The 20371-nt window shown below is 42.6% G+C and overlaps 1 protein-coding gene across 2 annotated transcripts; it reads right to left on the bottom strand.

Annotated features, from left to right (window-relative positions):
- Positions 1-5464: 5464 nt before the first annotated feature.
- CDCA7 (cell division cycle associated 7) lies at positions 5465-18097 on the bottom strand. 2 transcript variants are annotated; one of them, XM_036254110.1, is made up of 10 exons: positions 18000-18097; positions 15174-15299; positions 14519-14755; positions 11360-11596; positions 10732-10809; positions 9681-9881; positions 8062-8199; positions 7340-7489; positions 6941-7077; positions 5465-6567 (listed from the first exon to the last, which is right to left on the bottom strand). In XM_036254110.1, exons 1-10 carry the CDS (start codon positions 18018-18020, stop codon positions 6537-6539), a joined length of 1356 nt encoding a protein of 451 aa, XP_036110003.1. In that variant the 5' UTR covers positions 18021-18097; the 3' UTR covers positions 5465-6536. The 2 variants fall into 2 exon arrangements, with proteins under 2 accessions (XP_036110003.1, XP_036110002.1); XM_036254109.1 differs by lacking the exon at positions 14519-14755.
- Between the last annotated feature and the right edge of the window lie 2274 nt (positions 18098-20371).

Below are 20371 nucleotides of genomic sequence, written 5' to 3' on the forward strand. Positions count from 1 at the left end.
AGCCCAGTCACCTGGCTACACTTAGCCTTCTTCCAAGACCCTGTTATCCATATGGATGAGGCCACCACGCCGACTCTCCTAGATGGATGAAAGCAACATTAAGCTGTGCTTGTGCTAGTTTATAACGACTCACTGCAGAATACCCCAGACTGGCATGCAGTTCTATATTTGTAAAGTTATTAAGATAAGAAGCAATTAAACTGTTGGTAATAATTTTTTTTTTTACAAAAGTTCTTCTATACACTCAACTTTTGCCACCAAAAATATTTCCCCAACAAATGGATAACACTTGGAGCTACTATATCTAAAATTATCTTTCTGTAGCTCATTTCTAGCTCAATAATATAAATGCTTTTTCTAAGTAGAATAAAGCTATTCCTTTATAGTTAGTATGATGAAGTACATTATATTTTCCCATAGAAAAATACATTATTAGAAATACATAATTTTATTGATTGATTTTTAAATCCTCACCCAAGGATATTCTTCTATTTATCCTCAGATAGAGTGTGAGGAAGAGAGAGAAAGAAACATCGATGTGAGAGAGACGCATTGATTGGCTGCCTCCTGCACAACCCCAACCAGGGCCGGGGACCGAGGTACGTGTCCTTGATCATAATCAAACCTGTGACTCTTCAGTTTGTGGGCTGGCTCTCTAACCACTTAGCCAAACAAGCCAGGGCAGAAATACATAATTTTTAATAAATTGACCATGGCAGCTTCACAGCAGGCTAAGCATTAGATTACAAAGTTTACACCTTAAGAATTAATGCTTCTGCCCTGGCCGGTTTGGCTCAGCGGTTGGAGCGTCCGCCTGCGGTCCTGAGAGACCCAGGTTCGGTTCCCGCTAAGGGCATGTACCTCGGTTGCAGTTTGTCCCCGGCCCTGGTCGGTTGTGCGGGTGGCAGCCACTCAATGTGTCCCTTTCACATCGATGTTTCCCTCTCTCTCTCTCTTCCGCTCTCTCCCTCCCACTCTATCTGTGCAAAAAATGGAAAGATGTCCTCGGGTGAGGATTAAAAAAAAAAAAAAAAGAATTAATGCTTCTAATGTTGGTATTCCACCATAATGTTAGCTCTCTACCCAAATCTCAGTAACTTTCCTATCCAGGACACTCAACTTATCTTTTGATAAATATCTAATATACATAGGGTACTTGGATCAAAATAGTTTTGCTTTCAAGGACTTCATGGTCTACTGAGGGAAAAAACACTAAAATAGCCCTGGCCAGTTTGGCTCAGCGGTTAGAGCGTCGGCCTGCGGTACAGAGAGACCCGGGTTCGGTTCCCGCTAAGGGCGCGTACCTCGGTTGCGGTTTGTCCCCTGCCCTGGTTGGTCGTGCCGGTGGCAGCCACTCGATGTGTCCCTTTCACGTCGATGTTTCTCTCTCTCTCTCTCTCTTCTCTCTCCCCCTCCCACTCTATCTGAACAAAAAGTGGAAAAATGTCCTCGGGTGAGGATTAAAAAAAACCAAAAAACACTAAAATAAACCATGGGTCGCAGGAGTCATGTGTCATGTCAAGGTATGCAGCCAGATCTATCAGAAGTCCTCAGAAGAGTTTTTGGCTCTAATATCTCTCTTCTCGGGCTAGGAGAACATGCATGGGCTCGAGTCATTAGCAATTACTTACCCACATTGAGTCATCTCATCTCTACAGTACCTGATGGAGGACCAACATACTGCACTGAGCACTGTGCTGGGCCTATGAGGGGCCCAGCTAACTCTTGTTTCCCTCCGTTGGCAAATATTGATAATACTGGATTGAGCACTGCTGTAATCATGAATTATCAGCAGGTACTTTCATTTGACAATGAACAGTCCTACAAATTCAAGTCACGGGATTACGTAAAACAATGTTCTTATTTGCAGTCTTCCATCTTGAGCCACCTCCAGTGAGCCTGCCTCCCATTTTGGTTTCTAGTTAAGCGGCTCACTTTTTCTCCCTCCACCGTTGGACCACACTCAAGTTCACCTAAAACTCTGCGCAGCTGAGGTCTACAGACCAGCCCCACTCTGCAAAATCCCGATTCCTACCTTCCTTCATCCCTGTAATTAAGAGTTACTGAACTTTCTAGAAATGTATTTTAACCCAGGATTTATGCACAACAATGCTAATTACAGCACTACTCATGATAGCAAGAGATTGTCAACAATCCAGATACCCCAAGATTGGAAACTATTTAAGTAAATTATGGACCATCCATATAAACAAATATTGTATAGCCATTTAAAGTGTTTTGGGCCTGGCTGGTTGAACGCTGACCCATGCACCAAGAGGTTGCTGGTTCGATTCCCAGTCAGGACACATGCCCAGGTTGTGGGCCCGATCCCCAGTGGGGGGTATGAAGGAAGTGGCCAATAGATGTTATCGCTCATTGATGTTTCTATCTCTCTAAAAATCAATCAAGAAAAAATTATTTTAAAAAATAAAGTGTTTTGACATTCTTCATGCTAAAGACGTTGTACATATAGTATAAATCCTACCATATAAAACATAATGCAGGATAGATCGACAAAACCCAAACGTTAGTGGCTTTTAGCCTTAAAATGGTGTCTCCTTTGTTTCTGACTCTCTTTTTCAAACAGGTCTTGCATCATCCGGATATGATCATGGATTAAGTTCTCTACATGTCAGTTTCTCTGCAACCAATCCATTCCTGACACATTCCCAAGCAAAGATCCCCAGCTGCCCACTGCCACTCCAAGGTATGGTCCATCGTCCATTGGCTCACAGCAACACCACCTTAGAAATTCTTGCCCTCCTCTTAGCTTCCTCCTTCCCTAACCTTTTAAGAGTCTTCTCCTACCCATGGGACTTAAAGGCCCTGCAGCTAAAAGCCTGAGGAGTTTCCAACATCCGTGCTGAATGATCCAATCCCCTGGTTTCCTACCATCCCCCTCTCAGCCCCTCCTGACCACACAGCCCTGGCCACCTCCCAGCCCTGCCTGTCTCTCTGCTCCACAGCGTTTCTGCAGAAGCCATTCAGCCAGGCTTGCTCCACACCCTAGATGCCCGTATGCTCACTGACAGAACCTGATTAAGCACCTCCTCTGCTTTTCTGACTCCTAAGGCAGGCGAGTTCAGGTTAGTTTAAAAGACAGAAACCACCTGACTGGTGTGGCTCATTGGTTGAGTGTAGACCCATGCACCAAGAGGTCACCAGTTTGATTCCTGGTTAGGGCACGTGCTCAGATTGTGGGCCAAATCCCCAGTGGGATATGCGGGAGGCAGCCAACTGATGTTTTCATTGATGTTTCTCTCTCTCTCTCTCCCTTTCTTCCTCTCTCTCTAAAATTAATAAAGAAAAAAAATTAAAAAAAAAAACAACCACCAGAAACCTAATAAAACCGAAATGCACCAGTCTAGCTCTGCCCCTTTAGCTATGTGACATGGGACACTTTTGTCACCTTCTCTGGGTTTACTTCCTCATCTTTGAGATATTTCCCTACAAATGTGTGGTTAACATTAACATAAAAGAACATTTGCTCACCTTTTATTCTCCGGGTCTGCTATCATTTTCCCCACTCCAAAGCGCTGCGCTTCCTGAAATCCTCTGGTCTGCAAATAACCCAATTTTCTACCTGGCCCTGCGCCATCAGGCCCCTCTCACTTCCGTTCTAAAAATAAACCACAGATAAACCCCTTCAACAGCTCCCTCTACTGCCTCTGCCCTCTTCATTAGGAAATCGCCTAAGTCCTTTATAGTTTCTATTTCATTTCTCAGTCCCTTAGCAATGGCATAAAGGTAGACACCATCTCAACCTCAGATAATCAGGTTAGAGAGACAAATATAAAAGCAATTCTTGCCCTCCCCCGTCCCCACCCCCAGAGTGACCCATGGACTGAGAGGTCCCGGTTCAATTCCTGGCCAGGGCACAGGCGGGGTTGTGGGCTTACACCAGTAAGGGGCTTGCAGTAGGCAGCCTATCCATGTTTCTCTCCCTTCCTCTCTAAAATATCAATGCTATTCTTGCTCATTTAGATCATGACTGCAATAACCCTACTTCTCACATCTAATCATCAAAACTTGAGTTCTCTCGACTCGATAGAGTGTGATCTTTGCAGTGGGGCATGTGGAAGAAGGCGTGGGCTCCACAGCCAAGCCTGGGACTGGAGGCTGAGCCGAGGTTTTAGGCAGATGGAAGTCATTACGAAATCCATGGGCCTATCGGTTATAAAATGCTTGGTAATGAAAAAATGTCAATTGCCTTTTCTCTCTTCATTCCTACTCAGGTTATTTATAGATGTATGTCTGTTTCTTCACTATATTGGAAACCCTTGTCAAGTTTTGGGACTCAACTGTGAAGTCAATTGTTTTAATAAAAACCACTATCAGTTCATAGTAAAATATGGTAACACAATGTTCCAAACCACCACCAATTTAAATAACTCTAAAAACTTAAGCTCCCTAATTACACACCTAAAAATTTTGGATTATAATTTGGGTTGATTCCAGTTCATGAAGATACCCATTTGTTTTGGATCTACATATATGTTAGAAATCTTCATTTAGCTTGGTCTTCCCCCCGTAATCAATACACACAGGGTAAACAGGGTTTCTCTTACAATCTAGAGCAGGCTATACTGCCTGTAATATTTTTCACAACCCTCCAAAAATGTAAAAAAAAACAAAAAACATCTGAATTTCACGGGCCACATGAACAGAGGCTGCAGCAGGGTCTGGTGCACAGGCTGTCGTTAGCCAACCCTGGTCTATAAAGAATTGGGTTATTAAGAACTTTCAGACCATGCTTTTGTCTTGACTCTCAGTCCTGGAACAAGCTTCAAAGCGCAGCATGCCTTTAATAAATAACTGAATGGTTTATCCAAGCAAGCTTAGTGTTATGAAATTGCCGTTAGCATGTGGGTTGGCAAATGGTAGAGGAAACATTGCAAAACTTCATGGGCACAGATTATTTTCTTCCCAGCGATCTAGCTGTCTTGGTAGATTTTCTTTATTTTTTTTTATCCTCACCCGAGGTCATATTTCCTCTTTTTGTTGTTGTTCAGATAGAGTGGGAGGGAGAGAGAGGAAGAGACAGAGAGAAACATTGACGTGAAAGAGACCTATCAAGTGGCCACCTCCTGCATGACCCAACCCGGCCGGGGACAGACTGCAATTGAGGTGAGTGCCCTTAGCAGGAACTGAACCTGGGTCTCTCTGGACTGTGGGCCGACATTCTAACCGCTGAGCTAAAACAGCCAGGGCTTGGTAGATTTTCTGATCACAGCTATCAGTCATATCAGCAAGCTAGACCTTGTTCAAAGGAGCTGGCCTTTGACATTCAGAAACTTAACACAAAAGGGAGACTCTAGAAAAGGCAGAAATATTCTGTTGTTTAAATACAAGGGGGAAAAAATTAAAATTCAGTGCAGTAAGATCGAGCATTAAAGATTTTAAAAAGCTGACAAGCTAGAACAAAATGTTTTATTATCAAAATAAAAACTTTGTATACAAGCATTACAGATCAAAAGCTCTATTTACATTTATTGAGTCAGGTCCACTTCTGCATCAAACCCCGAGTGGGCACAGCAGCAGGCCACACGTGCCAAGTGAAGCAGAGACACACTCAATCCCAACTCTACCAAATGGCTGATTAATGCAAAAGAATTTGGGGGACGGGGAGACGAAACATGAAATCTGCCCAGAAACTAAACTGGCAGAGATGTTAAGTCAACAAAATGGAAAGTCATCCATCTCCAAAAAGGCACTTCTCATTGTTCTAAAAGTGCTTAAAACCTGACCACAAACTGTGTGCCTAGCTCATTTCAAGAAAACAAAAACTGCAAATTCTAGGCTAATAGTATCAATTCTCCATGCAAAATGATCAAAAATTTGAAACACCTTACATTTATGAACTGACATAAACTTGGCAAACTACCATTATATTGAAAGTTTAGACCAGGAATTCAAACCAGCCTGTTTCCAAAGCCTCCCATCCTAGTTCCCCAGGAGGTCATTTCTATAGCGACTGCAGATACAGCACCGCCCAGTCCTTTGCATCCTGATGGTGGGAGCACGATGTGCCACCCAGACTCATGGTGAAAAAAACCAGCAACTATATGTCAGCATTAAGCAAAATACATGGAATATTCTCATCAGAGGCTTCCAAAGTAACACACCCCTTTCCAACAACTTTAAGATTTGTGTGCCTTGATTCGGTTAAAAATGTCAACTAGTGTGACAATCATACCCATTGTTTTTATGTAAACAAGTTAGAGGGCTGGTCTCAGTTGATGTAGTTAACACCACTACTGTATTCCCAAGTGCTTGATTTTACAGAGGTGGATTCCAGGGCTGTTTCAACACCAATGAAATCAAACAGGCTTTCATAAAACTGTCATTTTAAAAGAATTCAGAAGCTAGATGGTGAGAAAGACCCACTGTAAATAGAGAGGGACGGTGCAGGGTGAGGGGCAGGGGAAGCAAAGAAGTGGCAAGAGGGCAGAGCAGAGCAGCGGCAGGCCTCTGGGATGCTCGGAAACTCGTCTAAGGAGACTGCCGGGTGCGGGGAAGGCAGGGTCTTCCAGGCGCTATGCTTGCATCTCAAACTCCTGCTTCAGACTGAAAACAGGAAAGGGAACACGTCAGGGCATCATTTCAAATTAAGAATTCTCTTAAAAGCCTAATTCACTCTTCTAGAGATGTTTTTATTGAATTGTAATGTATATGCTTTAACATATGTTAAGTGTACAATTTGACTTTTTACACACACACACACACACACACACACACACACTCACGCAGGCCTCCACCACCCAGATGAAGATGTAAATTTCATACATTCCAAAAGACTCTCAATGTGCCCCTTTCCGGTCAGTATCGCACCCCCACCCACACCCACCCAGAGATAACCACTACTGACTTCTACCATCCATTTATTAAGACACATCAGTGCATGTAAGATTTGTGTGGAAAACAGAAAAACCAACGTTACCTTTTCAAGTAGGCGTGCACATTCCCAAAGCCATGGTATTTGGCTAAGTACACAAGGACCCCGGTCGCACACCGCCCATCTCGCTGACGACAGAAACTGCAATTGCAGATTCTTCGACAAGGGGGGCAATGCCAGTTCTGAATTGTGAAAATGCACAATTAAATCAAACCTATTCCCTCTGCCTCCCTACTTATCTACTCCTATTTAACCTATAAAAAGATTATCTATCATCAATTACTTTTAGATCTTTTATTTTTTTATTAAAAAAAAATCTTCACATGGTTAACATCCATTAGTCATGCCTAATGTTGCCTTCGGAAATCCACCCCAGAAAGTCACACAGCGATTCCCAGAGGTGAGCAGACTCAAAGCCCACCGGACCCCCGTCCAGGCACCTACTGGATCCAGCAGAGCATCCTTGACCTCTTCACCGTAACGGTTTCGAAGGCAGGGACCGCAGAACTGGCCTCGAACACCCCAGCACTCTGGGTTTCTGCAGTTTGTTTTGGTATCAATGGTTTTCTGGCGGCACTGATGACAAGTAGATCCCTACAAATAAGTAAAATAAAAAACATCACCCCTGCTTTTCGTAGAGAAAAATGGCATATTTAAAGAACAGCCTTCCTTATGGGTACAGTCCAACATTTTGAATCTTTTGTTTTGTATCTTACATACACACCTATATGCTAGGGCACGAAAAGTATCCCAATCACGCATGGTGATTTCATTCAATTGGCAGATTCAATATTATCAAAATGTTTCTTCAAATAAAGGTCTTTGAGCAGAATCTTTTTCTATCTTTAGCACACCACCATATCCCCAGCACCCTCTATGTAGACACACATAATAGATACACAGGAAACACATGCTGGATGAATCAGTTTCTAAATTAAGAGGAAAGATTTAATGCTACTGAAGACTTATTAAAAGGGCTAGATCCCAAGGATGCTACAAAAGTCTCTTTTCTTATATGAAAAAACAAAAAACAAAAAAAATCCCACACACATAGGCATATAGCCCATATGCTAAGATGTTTCGAACACTAGCAAAACTCCTAGGATAGAAGCTATCCTTCCTCTCATGGACGCTGACATTTTCAGACATAAGGTGAAGGCTTTTACCAGTGAACGGCTATATATCTTCTCTCGAGAGTTGTGGCAGATATTCTCCAACTCCTCCTCTGTGATGTCTTCCACTGGGCGAATTACATGGGGCAGGGTCATGGACCCAGGGCGACGGCTTCTGGGCATGTCACCTTCCTGCACAATAAGCATGGGACAGCGTTCTTACTGGCTCTCCCCAATTCCGAATCTGATACCTGATTTCTTCACAGAGAATTCAACCTAAAATTCTTAAGGCTTATGGAGAGGAGACAAAGTAAGAAGTTCACAGGACACCATCATGGAAATAATTCCTACAACTAAGAAAAGATGACGAAGAAAGAAACTTTGATTCCCTCACCAGCTAACAAAAATCTTCAAAATATTCTAGACATTCACAACTTGATCATAACAGAATCCATATACAGGACAGAAAACTAAGAAATGTAGTGAGTGTGGGCCTGGCCAGGGTGGCTCAGTTGGTTGGGCATCATCCCGTGCACTGAAAGGTTGCTGGTTCAATTCCTGGTCAGGGGCCTGTGCCCTGGTTCCGGGCCAGATCCCGGGTAGGGGGTGTGCAGGAGGCAACTGACTGATGTGTCACTCTCACACCAATGTTTTTCTCTCTCGCTCTCTCCTTCCTCTCTCTAAAAATCAATTTTAAAAAATGTGGTGAGTGTGGTAAAACCTTTAGACTGAGTTCAAATCTTACTCAACATAAGAAAATCCACACTGGAGAGAAACCTTATGAACATAAGTGTAGGTGTCAGTTTTCACCCAATTTGCAAGCCTTATGGGCATCAGAACATACTGAATAGAAAGAAACATTGGAAACCTAATTTATGCAGCAATGCTTTTTTTCAGAGCTCATCAAAGAATTCAAACAGAAAAAAAGCCTTACACGTATAACTGAGATAAAACTTCTGCAGTGTTTAAGCCTTACTCAATCCTCAATGTTACATCGTGGACAGAAACCATATCAAACTCATGTATGTGGCAAAGCCTATAACCAGGGCTCACACCTCACTTGATAGCATAACATACATCTTTGAGAGAAACCACACAAATGTATGGCGAGGCTTATCCAAAATTTAAACCTCATGGAACACAGAATTCTTACTAAGGAGAAACCTTACAAAGGTGTTGAGTGTGACCAGTTTTATAAAATACACAATTTTGTGGTCATGACAGAATTCACATAAGATGGAAACCATATAAATGTGTCAAGACCTTTAGCAATGACCTGAATACACCAAAGAATTCCTGCTGGACAGAAACATTACAAACGCAATAAAGAGGATTAAGTTTAATCAATTATCTCAATCAACACAAGAAAATTCATTCTTGGAGGCACTATGTATATTACTTGTGAAGATTAATTAACCAAGGTTAGATGTTAAATTCTAAGAATTAAAAGTTAAAATTATTTAAAACTCATGAGAATGCTGTATATCAATAAAGGAAGTAAATCTGTGGAAAGGTCCAATGCACTGTTATTGATGACAAAACAATCATCAAATAAGTTGGTACAACATTAACAATTCTGAATGGTTTGAGAGGAACATTTAATGTAGATCATTTGGTGTTAGGCCTACAGAAGATGCAAACCAGAAGAGCAAGCACAGATGTGGACAACTCACGTTCATGTAGCCGTCCATGGTCTTCCTCTTTCTCACCAACATGTACTTATCTTCCTCCTCCTCCTCCTCCTCCTCCGTGGGTAGCTCGCTAAGGGACCCAAGGACCCGGGACCTTGACCTGGTGAGAGGCCGCGCTCTCCGATCGGGGTTCCTCCTAGAAGTGGCACCTGGGAATGTACGCCTTCGGGGTGTCTTTGATTGCTAAACAAAACACATATCGCAGAACCCACTTATTCCAGAATGAAAAGAAGTGGCACCTTCTCCTATATGTTTTTGTTTAAGTGAATGGAGAGCTCCATTTTCTAATTATCTTTGTCCTTTTTATAACGCATGGAAAACAAGTCTAAAACACGATACAGCCATTATAATTTTGCTTTTGTAACACCAAGCCCAGTTCCTCTCAAACCGAGAAATAGTTTACTTATTCATCTACATGACAAAGACATAAGAACAAATCTTGGTTTCCAAAACAACCTCTTCTGTACACGTCTCTTGAGCCCTGACACATACTCACTGTTTCTACACTGCACAAGAGAGAACACATGTATGGTTTTCCTTCTTCCACTCCTTGCTCGCTTCTTCCCTTTCTCAAGGAGGGGTGGGGAAAGAAAAGTCTTTTCTTTTGTACCACAGCAGACGCATCAAATTCCCCTGAGTGGCACCAGCTTAGTTCCTCAGAATATAATCACATATATTAGGCCGTGACTTGGTTAAGAAATAGTTCTTTTCCTTCTCAGATGTTAAAAGCATCTACTACGAAAAAGAAATGTGCTAATGCTGGGAATACAGAACAATTATTTTCCTATCTTTATTCCTTGCCCTTTAGGGTTTAGTCTAGTTGGAAAGAAGAGAAGCAACCCATCACTAGGGGTTTGAGCACCACACAAGCTGGCACAGGGAGGCCACAGGAAGGGCTCCCAGGTCTATGAGAAGGTGTCCTCTGTTTCCTCTGTCTGTAGGACCACACAGATGTGGAGACTGGATTTTCAAGTATCCTAACAAATCCACCTTAGAGCTGCCCAAAATACTACTGAACAAGAATCGCACTTACCGATCTGGGGCCTGGGAGGCAATGTCGTCCAGGGAATGAGCCAGGGAAACTTTCTAATTCCGACATTAGTTTTGCGAGCTAAAAGGGAAAGAAATGAAGCAGAAATTATTTATTTAGAATAAATGCTGAAAACGAGTAACTTCTGGAAATTACTGTAGTACATCTCAAAGAGTTTCTGATTTCTCCTACACATTTACCAAGACTTGAATAGATTTAAAAAAAAAAAGAAAAGTTACTTTAGGGAAAAACACATTTTATTATTTTTTAAATTTAATTAATTTTGTTACAGATGTTTTTCCTTTTTCCCCCATCGACAATCTCCTCCCCATCCCCCCCGCCGCCCGGGCCCCCCCAGCATTGTTGTCTGTGTCCATCGGTTACACATACATGCATATAAGTTCTGTGGTTTCTCTCTTCTCCACCACCCCCTCCCCCCTCTTCTGAGGTTTGTCAGTCTGTACCCTACTTCTGTGTCTCTGGGTCTATTTTTTAAGAAACACATTTGAAAGCACACATTGTAAAGACTTCATAGCTGCAGTGAAAACAATTCTTGACACAGATAACCAACAAGTGGCTTAGAGAAAAGCTGGAAGAGTCCATTCTAACACTTTCCAAGTCAGATACCTACCATTGCTTTGTTTTGCTTTATATTTAAAGCCCTTTTCTCTAAAAAATTCATGCCATTTTCATCTTCTGAATCAGGATTGGAATCAGTCACAGATTTCTCCGAGGGTTCAGGGGCTGCTGCTCTTTTGCTGGCTGCTCCCCTGGTGTTTCGAGTTGGAAACTTCATGGCCACCCGGAGAGGTGCAGAACGTCTGCTTTGACTGCGGGTCCTACAGCCTGCATGGTCTGACTGTAATCTCTAGTTAATCAGAACAATGGAGTCATTAATGACTTGTTTGGTGAACAGGCTGCACCAGCATGACTACAAAATCCCTTCTGAACAAAAGACACTTGCAACAAATAAATTTTAATTGACCACTTTAATTGTCCATTTTAATTGACAGCTCTGGGTAATAAAATCAGAAATTATAAATAAATGCAACAATATGAGTGTAGTTTAATTCAGGTAGCCTATCTGGGATACACAATTATTAAGCTGTCTTCACAGCCCCTAGTCCAATGGTTCTGGGCCATATTTCTTAAAAATAAAAATCCCAATTCTTTTTAATTTAAAAATAGATCTTATGTATTTTAAAAGAATTCCTACAAGAATAAATATGTGTTCTCCCATAAACATGGTTTCAATGCTTATGGTAATATTAAACTATATTAAAGATGTCTCAAGGCTTTGCTCTACTTCTGGAAAAATTGTGGTAAAATATCCATAGCATACAGAAATACCATGTTAACCATTTCTAAGTGTACAGTTCACTGGCATCAAATGTATTCATATTGTCGTGCACTCACCACCACCATCATCATCTCCAGAACCTTTTCATCTTTTCAAATGGAAACTCTGTACCCTTTAAACAACTTCCACTCCCTCCCGCAGCCCCTGGCAAGCACCCTTCTACTTTGTCTCTATGAATCTGACTACTCTACATACCTCTCTAATCCACTTTTTATAAAACTTAAAAAAAAATTCATATTTAGCCCAGCCAGTGTGGCTTAGTGGCTGAGCGTCAACCCAATGCACGAAGAGGTCGCTGGTTTAATTCCCGGTCAGGGCCCAGTGGGGGGCATGCAGGAGGTGGCCAATTGATGTTCTCTCTCATCGATATTTCTCCCTCTCTCTCACTCCCCCTCAATAATCAATAAAGAAAAAAAATATTTTAATTCCTATTTTAAAGTAACGTAGATTTCCATCATTAAATATGTATTAAGATTAGCCACTGGGGAAATGCAAATTAGAATCACAAAATACCACTTCACACCCACATAGATTGATGGTTAGAATGCAAAATGGTACGGCTACTTTGGAAAACAGTCTGTCAGGTCCTCAAAAAGTTAAACAGCGTTATTACACAACCCAGCAATTCTACTCCTAGGGTAGATACTCAAAAGTATATGCCCATGTCCTGGCCAGTTTGGCTCAGCAGTTAGAGTGTTGGCCCACGGACCAGAGAGTCCTGGGTTCAGTTCCTGCTAAGGGCACGTACCTCGGTTGGTTTGTCCCCAGCCCCAGTTGGGGTCGTGTGGGTAGCAACCAATCAATGTGTCTCTCTCACATCAATGTTTCTCTTGCTTTCTTCCTCCCTCTCTCCTTCCCACTCTATCTGAAGATAAATGCAAAAATGTCCTAGGGTGAGGATAAAAAAAAAAAAAAGTATATGCCCACACAAAAACCTGGACATGAATGTTCCTATCAGTGTTATCTGTAATAGCCAAATGGTACAAACATCCATCAACTGATGAATGGGTAAATAAAAAGTGGTATCTGCACACAATGGAATATTCTTCAGCAACAAAAAGGGCCGAAGTACTGGCACATGCCACAACATGGAAGAACCTAAGTGAAGCAAACCAGTCACAAAGGACCACATATTATATCATACATACCATTTATATGAAATGTCCAGAATAGGTAAATCTATGATAGAGAACAGATTGGTAGTTGCCAGGGACTGAGTGTGTTGGGAATGGACCCACCGTAACTATTAATGGGTACAGGGTTTCTTTTTGGGGTAATGAAAATATCCTAAAATACATTGTGATGATAGTTGAGAAAAAATAAACAAAAAAATAATAAGAAAAAAAAAAAAAAACCCGTGAAGTCCCAGAAAGGGAAGACCCATTTTTAAATTCAAAAGTTTCTAAAATCCCCAGTTTTTACTACTCTCATGTACTTTTAGTGTGCACAAATTGAGACTACAAAATGATTAAAAAAAAAAAACAACTTTTGAGTTCTGAAGATTTTTAATTGATTTGTATTTTATTGATTGCAACAACCATCAAAAGAATTGAAACAATACTCAGAAGTGATTCAGGCTGTAGACAATGTTTGAGTCACATCCAGATTTGCAGACCAGCCCTTGCAATAACCATGCATTAATTTAGACCGGCACCACTCATTACAGGAAATATTACATTACCATGAAGTTAGACAGCAATAAAAACATTCCCTGGTCAGGCATTCTCACTTATGTCAGCGTCACTCAAGTGTGGTCCCAGGCAGTCAGACCACATTGAGCTGAAGAGCATGCACCTGACTGCAAATCAACTCACTGCTTCCTTTGCCAAGAAAGCATCTGCAGAACTGAACAGTATTTTCAGGGAGAGTGGGACCAAGGTGCAGCAGCGGCAGCAGCAGTGGCCTGAGCAGGAGGAGAGGTTAAAGGTAAGGCAGTGTGCAGAGGAGAAGCAGGACTAAGGAGCAAAAGTGTAAGCAGGAAGGGCCCTAATTGTCATTATCTGCACTCAAGCCCCTGCACATGAGTTATCACAGGTTTTCCACATAAATAGATCCACTAGGGAAACAGTTACCAAAGGCTTGGTCTATGCCAGGCACTGGGCTGGTCACCTGAACTTAACTAACCTGGAGGACGTGTGTGCTTTCTCTGATTAGGCTGGATTTCTGTAGCAATAGAAATCTGGAGGTTGGCCAATTTTATTTTACCAGTTTCCAAGATTTTCAGAGCCTACAGAATGTTCAGACTTTACACGTAGGACTACTTTAGTAAAAACTGTTTTACATAAATACTCTTAAAATTTAAAACTGTCAACAAAATCTCTGGCATGACTAAAATGAAAACTACAAGAAAAAAAGCTTTTTAAAGCAAGTATGTTATCACGCCTCAAAATGTACCTTACTTTTTGATATTGGTGAAATTCTCAAACTCACCATTCCATCTTGTATCTCACTTTCTGAGAAACCGCAAAATGATTCATCGTCAGAGTCGGCGTGAAAAATACTGGCCAGTTCGTTAGTGACATCTGGCCTTGGTTTCTGCAAAAATCCACAATGGTCTAACACATCTTGCACCTCACTTTCTGAAAAGCCGCAGAAAGATTCATTATCAGAGTCCTCATAAAAAACATTTGCCAGTTCTTCACTGATATCTGACCTGAATTTAGGTTTCTGTAAAATAAATAAATAAATGTGGTTGTGCATTTTTCCCCCTTTTTCAAGAACCAATTTTCCATAAACCGTGCAGAGAGCAAATCACATTCACAAGTGCACTACAAGAGAATAGCTTTTGTTACAAAGAAAAATGGTTCAGAGGTTTACAAATGATTTCTGAGTTGTTATGGCAAATCATCAAGCATGTTAGGTTAGGCGACATTTCAAAAGGATAGAATAAGTAGCTAATCTACCTCCAACAATTACTACCTAGAACCACAGCAAAAAGTGAAATGAAATTACAGTGCATACTGTATTTTCGTAACGGCTGTATAGAAATGTAGGCAAAAAGCAAGCAGTTTTAATCACGCACAAAGCACTTGGGGCATTTTGAGCACTGCAGACTCAATTCTGTTTATTCTCAGGCAGCACTTACCGTGTTTGCAAAATTATCAGAAGCAAAGCTGTCACAACTGTCATCAGAGGATGACGAGGTTTCCATGGAAATCAACTTCACATAGCTGAATTTCTTGAAGTTCTTCTTTACTCTGCGATCCTTTTGCTGCAAATGGAAATGGCAATACTGTTAAGTGGGATGCTCACTATAGTATCTAACTAAAGATGTCATTTTTTAGTTTAGTAAGTTCAAACAGCACGGTTATGTCCATTTCTTATACCCTATATAGAAAAAGGGGGATTTGCAATTGCTACAAAAAAATTTTCAAAACGAGGGGAAAATCTTAAAATGGGATCCCTCTGGGAGAAAACTGTAATGATATTTATCAATTTAATCAAACATCGGTAGTGCTACCCCTTTACTCACCTGAAGAGCCCCCAACCTCTTAGCATTATGCTGAGCTCCCAAGGAGTTTAATGCCAAACTCCTAAAATTTGCCCTTGAAAAAATTTTTTAACTGTACCTCAAAACTACAAAATGGTAGAGTGATTTCTCTCCCTCAGCTGAAATTAAGCTATTCAGGTCTTTCTATGCAAGCTTTGTTGCGAAGTACTGTGACGCGAAGTTCCCAAACTACAAAACTGGACAGCACTTCTACTTCAAGATAGCAGGCTTTCAAACAGGCCTCATTCCAATCAGCAGGATACAGGGATTTCGGCACAAGCCCTTACAAATCAAATATATCAACCCAGTGAACAAATGCTCAAGGAGCCAAGTTAAAGGTCAAACAGCACTCCAAAACCAGGTAGAGTGCCTGATTCCACTCCAGCACTCTATCAGCCTGGCCTTTTAGCTCTTATAAGTCTTAAGTTTTTAGAAGTCCTTTCACAAGGTACAAATTACTTGTAGATATAAAAATGCTTCTTTCATTCATAAACACTTTCCAGTCTGGCACTGCTCATCAGAAAATGCAACTGGCATCTATCTCATGTAAAAAAGATAGCATTTCTGGCATTTAAAATGTAATGATATTTCTTAATGTTTTATTAGTTCATATATTTTTATTGGCTTAAATATGGCCATATTTAAGAATAGAATGGAATAGAAGTGACTCCTTACACCGAAGGCTTTTAAAGGGCAAGCTCTCTATGGGTCCCACCAAGATGTGAGAGGTTTGGTGAACATAATACTCTTGACTTTCTTTCTATACCTAACATTATGTATTTCATTGCAGTCTCTTGCAAATAAAATTATTTTCATGATGATGGTACCCAACCACCCTATGCTTCTAAGTAGACTCCGTTCAATCATCTTAGTAAGTTTTTGTCTTTTGTCCTTTAGAAAGGCAAGAAAATGTGATAAAAAGTAGAGCTACTACCTATCAAAGGAGATCTCAAACCCACACCTACTCCCCGCCATTTTCCAGAGGAATTCAAGGCTCCAGGGAGATGAAGTAGATTGTCCAAGATCATAGGGCTGGGAAAGAGATATCAAGACTGCAATCTCCTAAAACAGCAGCATTCTTGCAGTACTGCAGGAAATATCATCATTAACTCATCAATCTATCTGCAAGCAGAGGCTGGAGACATTCAAGAGCGGCATTCTACTGGAAGCTGTCAGGGAAATATATGCTGGGCTTTTAACAAGTCAGCACATGCCAAGAGTTAAGTTACCAGGCAAATGTTATGTTTGGAGGAAAAGACAAGGAAGAAACAAGCAAATAGTTATGGTTAAGATAAACATTTTTGGTAGACAAAGTATAGCGCTTAGTAGGTGTTTTGCATGCCAGGCACTACGTATACTTTCACATTATAATTGATTCCTTGCAATAAGGTGCAGCATTATTCCCACTTAACAAATGGGGAAACTGAGGTTCAGAGAGGTTAAATGGATTACTCAAGTCACACGATGGCCTATAACATTAACCACAGGCATGCCAGATTCCAAGCTCAGCTACAAATGGCTTTCTTCATCCTAAAAACCAAAGCCTAATCCCAGCAATGTCTCTGAAACCACGTGCCCAACACGCTCTCCCCAGCCCCCAGTCTCTCCATTTGTGAGCTTCACCCGATATTTATTTTAAGCATGTCACGCTCTTCCTTTTCACCCAACCCCCACCTTCTAACCTCTCGGGAGCAGACCCTACGTTCGAGTTTCCGTTACGACCAAAAAGCAACGTTCCATTTAGGCAACATCCTGCAGCTTGAGGGTTGGGGGCTGGGGAAAGGAATGGGCAAAAAAACAACAACGAATGGCTGGAAATAGTTTGGGTCACCAGGTCCTTCCAGTCCCGCCTGGGACTAGAAACACGTCCTCACCATGTGAGCAACCAGTGTCTGCAAGACCTTTAAACTTCAAACCTACCGACCTGGAGCGGTTAGAAGTGCCGTGGCCCAGGCAAAAGCGGCGGGGAGCTTGCCAGGGTCCCCAGCAGTTCGCGTGGCTGGAGCAGCCCACCCGCCCGGAGCTAACTGCTCGCAAGGGCTGGGGGCGCTGCAGGCTGAACTCCCGGGGAGCGGGGAGAGCGGCTCCCCTCTGCGTTCCACCGGGATCGGGCCCGCGGACGGAGGGGAGACGGCGGACACAATGGGTAGACCGGCCGCTGTCCGCCGCATGCACCTCGAGCACACGTGGCCCCGGACTCCCCACCGCTGCCAACCATCCTACCACTCTCTCAAATCTCCGAACCGGCGGGGACTGCCCCAGACCCCAAATTCCCCCGAGTGCACAAAACCTGGGCTTGCCTAGACGGAAGCCGCCCAGGACGGCCACCAGTTGATTGAGTAACACTCGGTCCTCGGAGTTGAGGGGAGTCGGCCCGCACCCACCGTGCCCGCCCCTCGGGTTTGCCCGCCAAGCCCTCACCGGCACGCGGCGAGCATCCATGCTGGCAGCCGGGGCCCAGACCCGCGATCGGGAAGGAGAGAGCGGAGAGCGGAGTAGCCGTGCGCGCCGCCGTCCCACCGAGCAGCCGCAGCAGGCGGGCGGGGCGCGCAGACCCGGGCCCGAAGGGCGGGGCTGGACCTGCTTTCCCGAGACGGAGCTCAGGTCCTGCAAGCTGTAGTAACCACCGCCCGAGCGCCCTGCCCGCTCAGCCCCGGAAATAAAGGCGGTTCCCCAAATAATCTGAACTCAAGTGAGTGCCTTGGAGTCCACTAATATCCGCCTGGAAAAAGTGGCGCTTTTAGGGCTCCAGGACTTCTCTGTTTAGGTTGCTGCGCGGTCCTGGGCGAACGGCGGGAAAGTGGTTCGTATTGCCGGAGGGTGAGCAAGCTGATTTGCATGCATTCCGGGGCTGGGAGCCGACTCGGGAAGATGGGGCAATGGAGAGCACCGCAAGGGTCCCGGGGGTCTCTGCACTCAGCCCCTGCCTTGCGGCCTGCAGTTTATAGTATTAAAAATAAAAATCAAAGAATCGAGCACGAGCTCCACTCTATTAGCGCATCACTGTCTCTGGGCATAGCGCTTATCTGGTAGCCACGCCATTATCTAAAGCAAGGAAAGGTGTTAAATCCGGATCTCTCTTACAATAAGGCACAGGAAGCCGAGTTGTTTTACTTAAGACTTGAGGTTTTCACATTAGGCAAAAGGCGGGGCAGTTAAGACTTACCTAAGGGATAATAACGTCTTTCGGGATGATCTGTGGTGGATAGAAGCTAAGGACAGTATTCATGGGGTTTGGAGATCTTTTCTCCGGTCAGGATTTAAAATGACCTAATTCAGGGTGAGCGGGAGCTGCTGCTTGCTCTTCTACTCACATCTGACGTGGACAAGAAATAAAGTGAGACATTTTTGAAAAGAGCAGGGGAGGAAGTTGCTTTTAGAAGAAAATGCAAAATGGGTTGTTTTAAAAGACTGGTTATCTTTCATTTAAAACAAGTGCTTGAAATGAATACACTCCCTTTTCCCCCTTCAAAACTTTTCTCTGGAATAATTTCTTTGCAGTAAGAGAGCATGCGCGAACGCATTGCCTTCCTCTTCCTATGCAATCCATACAAAAACTTGGAGCAAGTAGTAATGCTCGAGAACAATGGATTGGAAGGATTGGAAGCAACTTGGTCGCCAAGTCTGCCAACCTTTTTAAAAACGCCTACCCATGGTCGCTGTGCCAGGGGGAAGGGACAAAGAACTCACTTGTCTGCAAGGTAGGCGCCAGGAAAGGCTGTCGGTCTGTCTGGTGAAATGCCTGCAGTAGCGGGGGGGAGGGGGGGACCCTCAGTAAATATTTGTTGAGCAAGTAAACAACTCTATGAATGGTGAATGGGGGAAAACTGTTAATGCAGTGTCCTTGGAAATACAGTCTTGTACTACTAAATTAAATATATGAGAATTTGAAATTCTGAAATATATGAAGGAGGAGATGATTAAGTCACTTTGCCTATGAAAGTTTCTGACAGGAAAATTCTTAGCCCTCTAGAAGCACTAGAAAATGATTTGGTTTACAAACTTTTTAAAGGATCAGATCAGATCTCTGACAGTCTTTTTAGTAATCAGGCAAATGCAAATTAAAACAAGGAGAGACAGTTTCACTTAGATTGGAAAAAAATTTAAAAGCCAGATAAGACCAGGTGTTGGCTAAGGATATGAGGAAATTCTGGCAATGATGTTTGTAGAGAGCAACTCAAGAGTGATTAGTAAAACTCAACAAAACCACTTCCAGACATATACCCTCAAAAAAAGCTTTTCACACTACAATTTCAACTCAGTGGTGGCAACTAGCATATTTTCTTCTTCTATGGTTCTTTTTGAAATAAAAAAATAAGAGCAGTGAGTATTATCTCCCTAAATATGCGTCACTTTTGTGTGTTTGTGTGTATGCTGTATGAAATGTATATTTCATGTTGTACTTCACCATCAACGGAGTCCTTGAGTTGCCATCCTGGAGAATGTACATGATGAGTTTTGTGCTGATGTTCTCTCCTTCACTCAAGGATTGCCAAAGGGCAATTACACCAGGCACTATTCTGAGTACTGGGGACACAAAGACCAGGCAGTTTACATGCTAGAAAAGCAGAAGTAATTAAGGTAAATTCAGTGTGAAAACTTCTGAAGAGAAACATAAAGGCAGGATAAGGGGATAGAAAATGAAAGAAGTCCCAATTGAGAGAAGAAACAGGAAAAACTTCTCTGAGGAACATGCTGGGTCGAGAACCTGAATAAAGTAAGGGAGGGAAATGAAGACTGTGCTGGCTTGGGGTAGAGTGAGCAGCTGGGTCACAGGCTCTGTGGCAGTGACC

This window comes from Molossus molossus, unplaced genomic scaffold (assembly GCF_014108415.1).
Source record: "Molossus molossus isolate mMolMol1 unplaced genomic scaffold, mMolMol1.p scaffold_m16_p_11, whole genome shotgun sequence".
Taxonomy (NCBI): domain Eukaryota; kingdom Metazoa; phylum Chordata; class Mammalia; order Chiroptera; family Molossidae; genus Molossus; species Molossus molossus.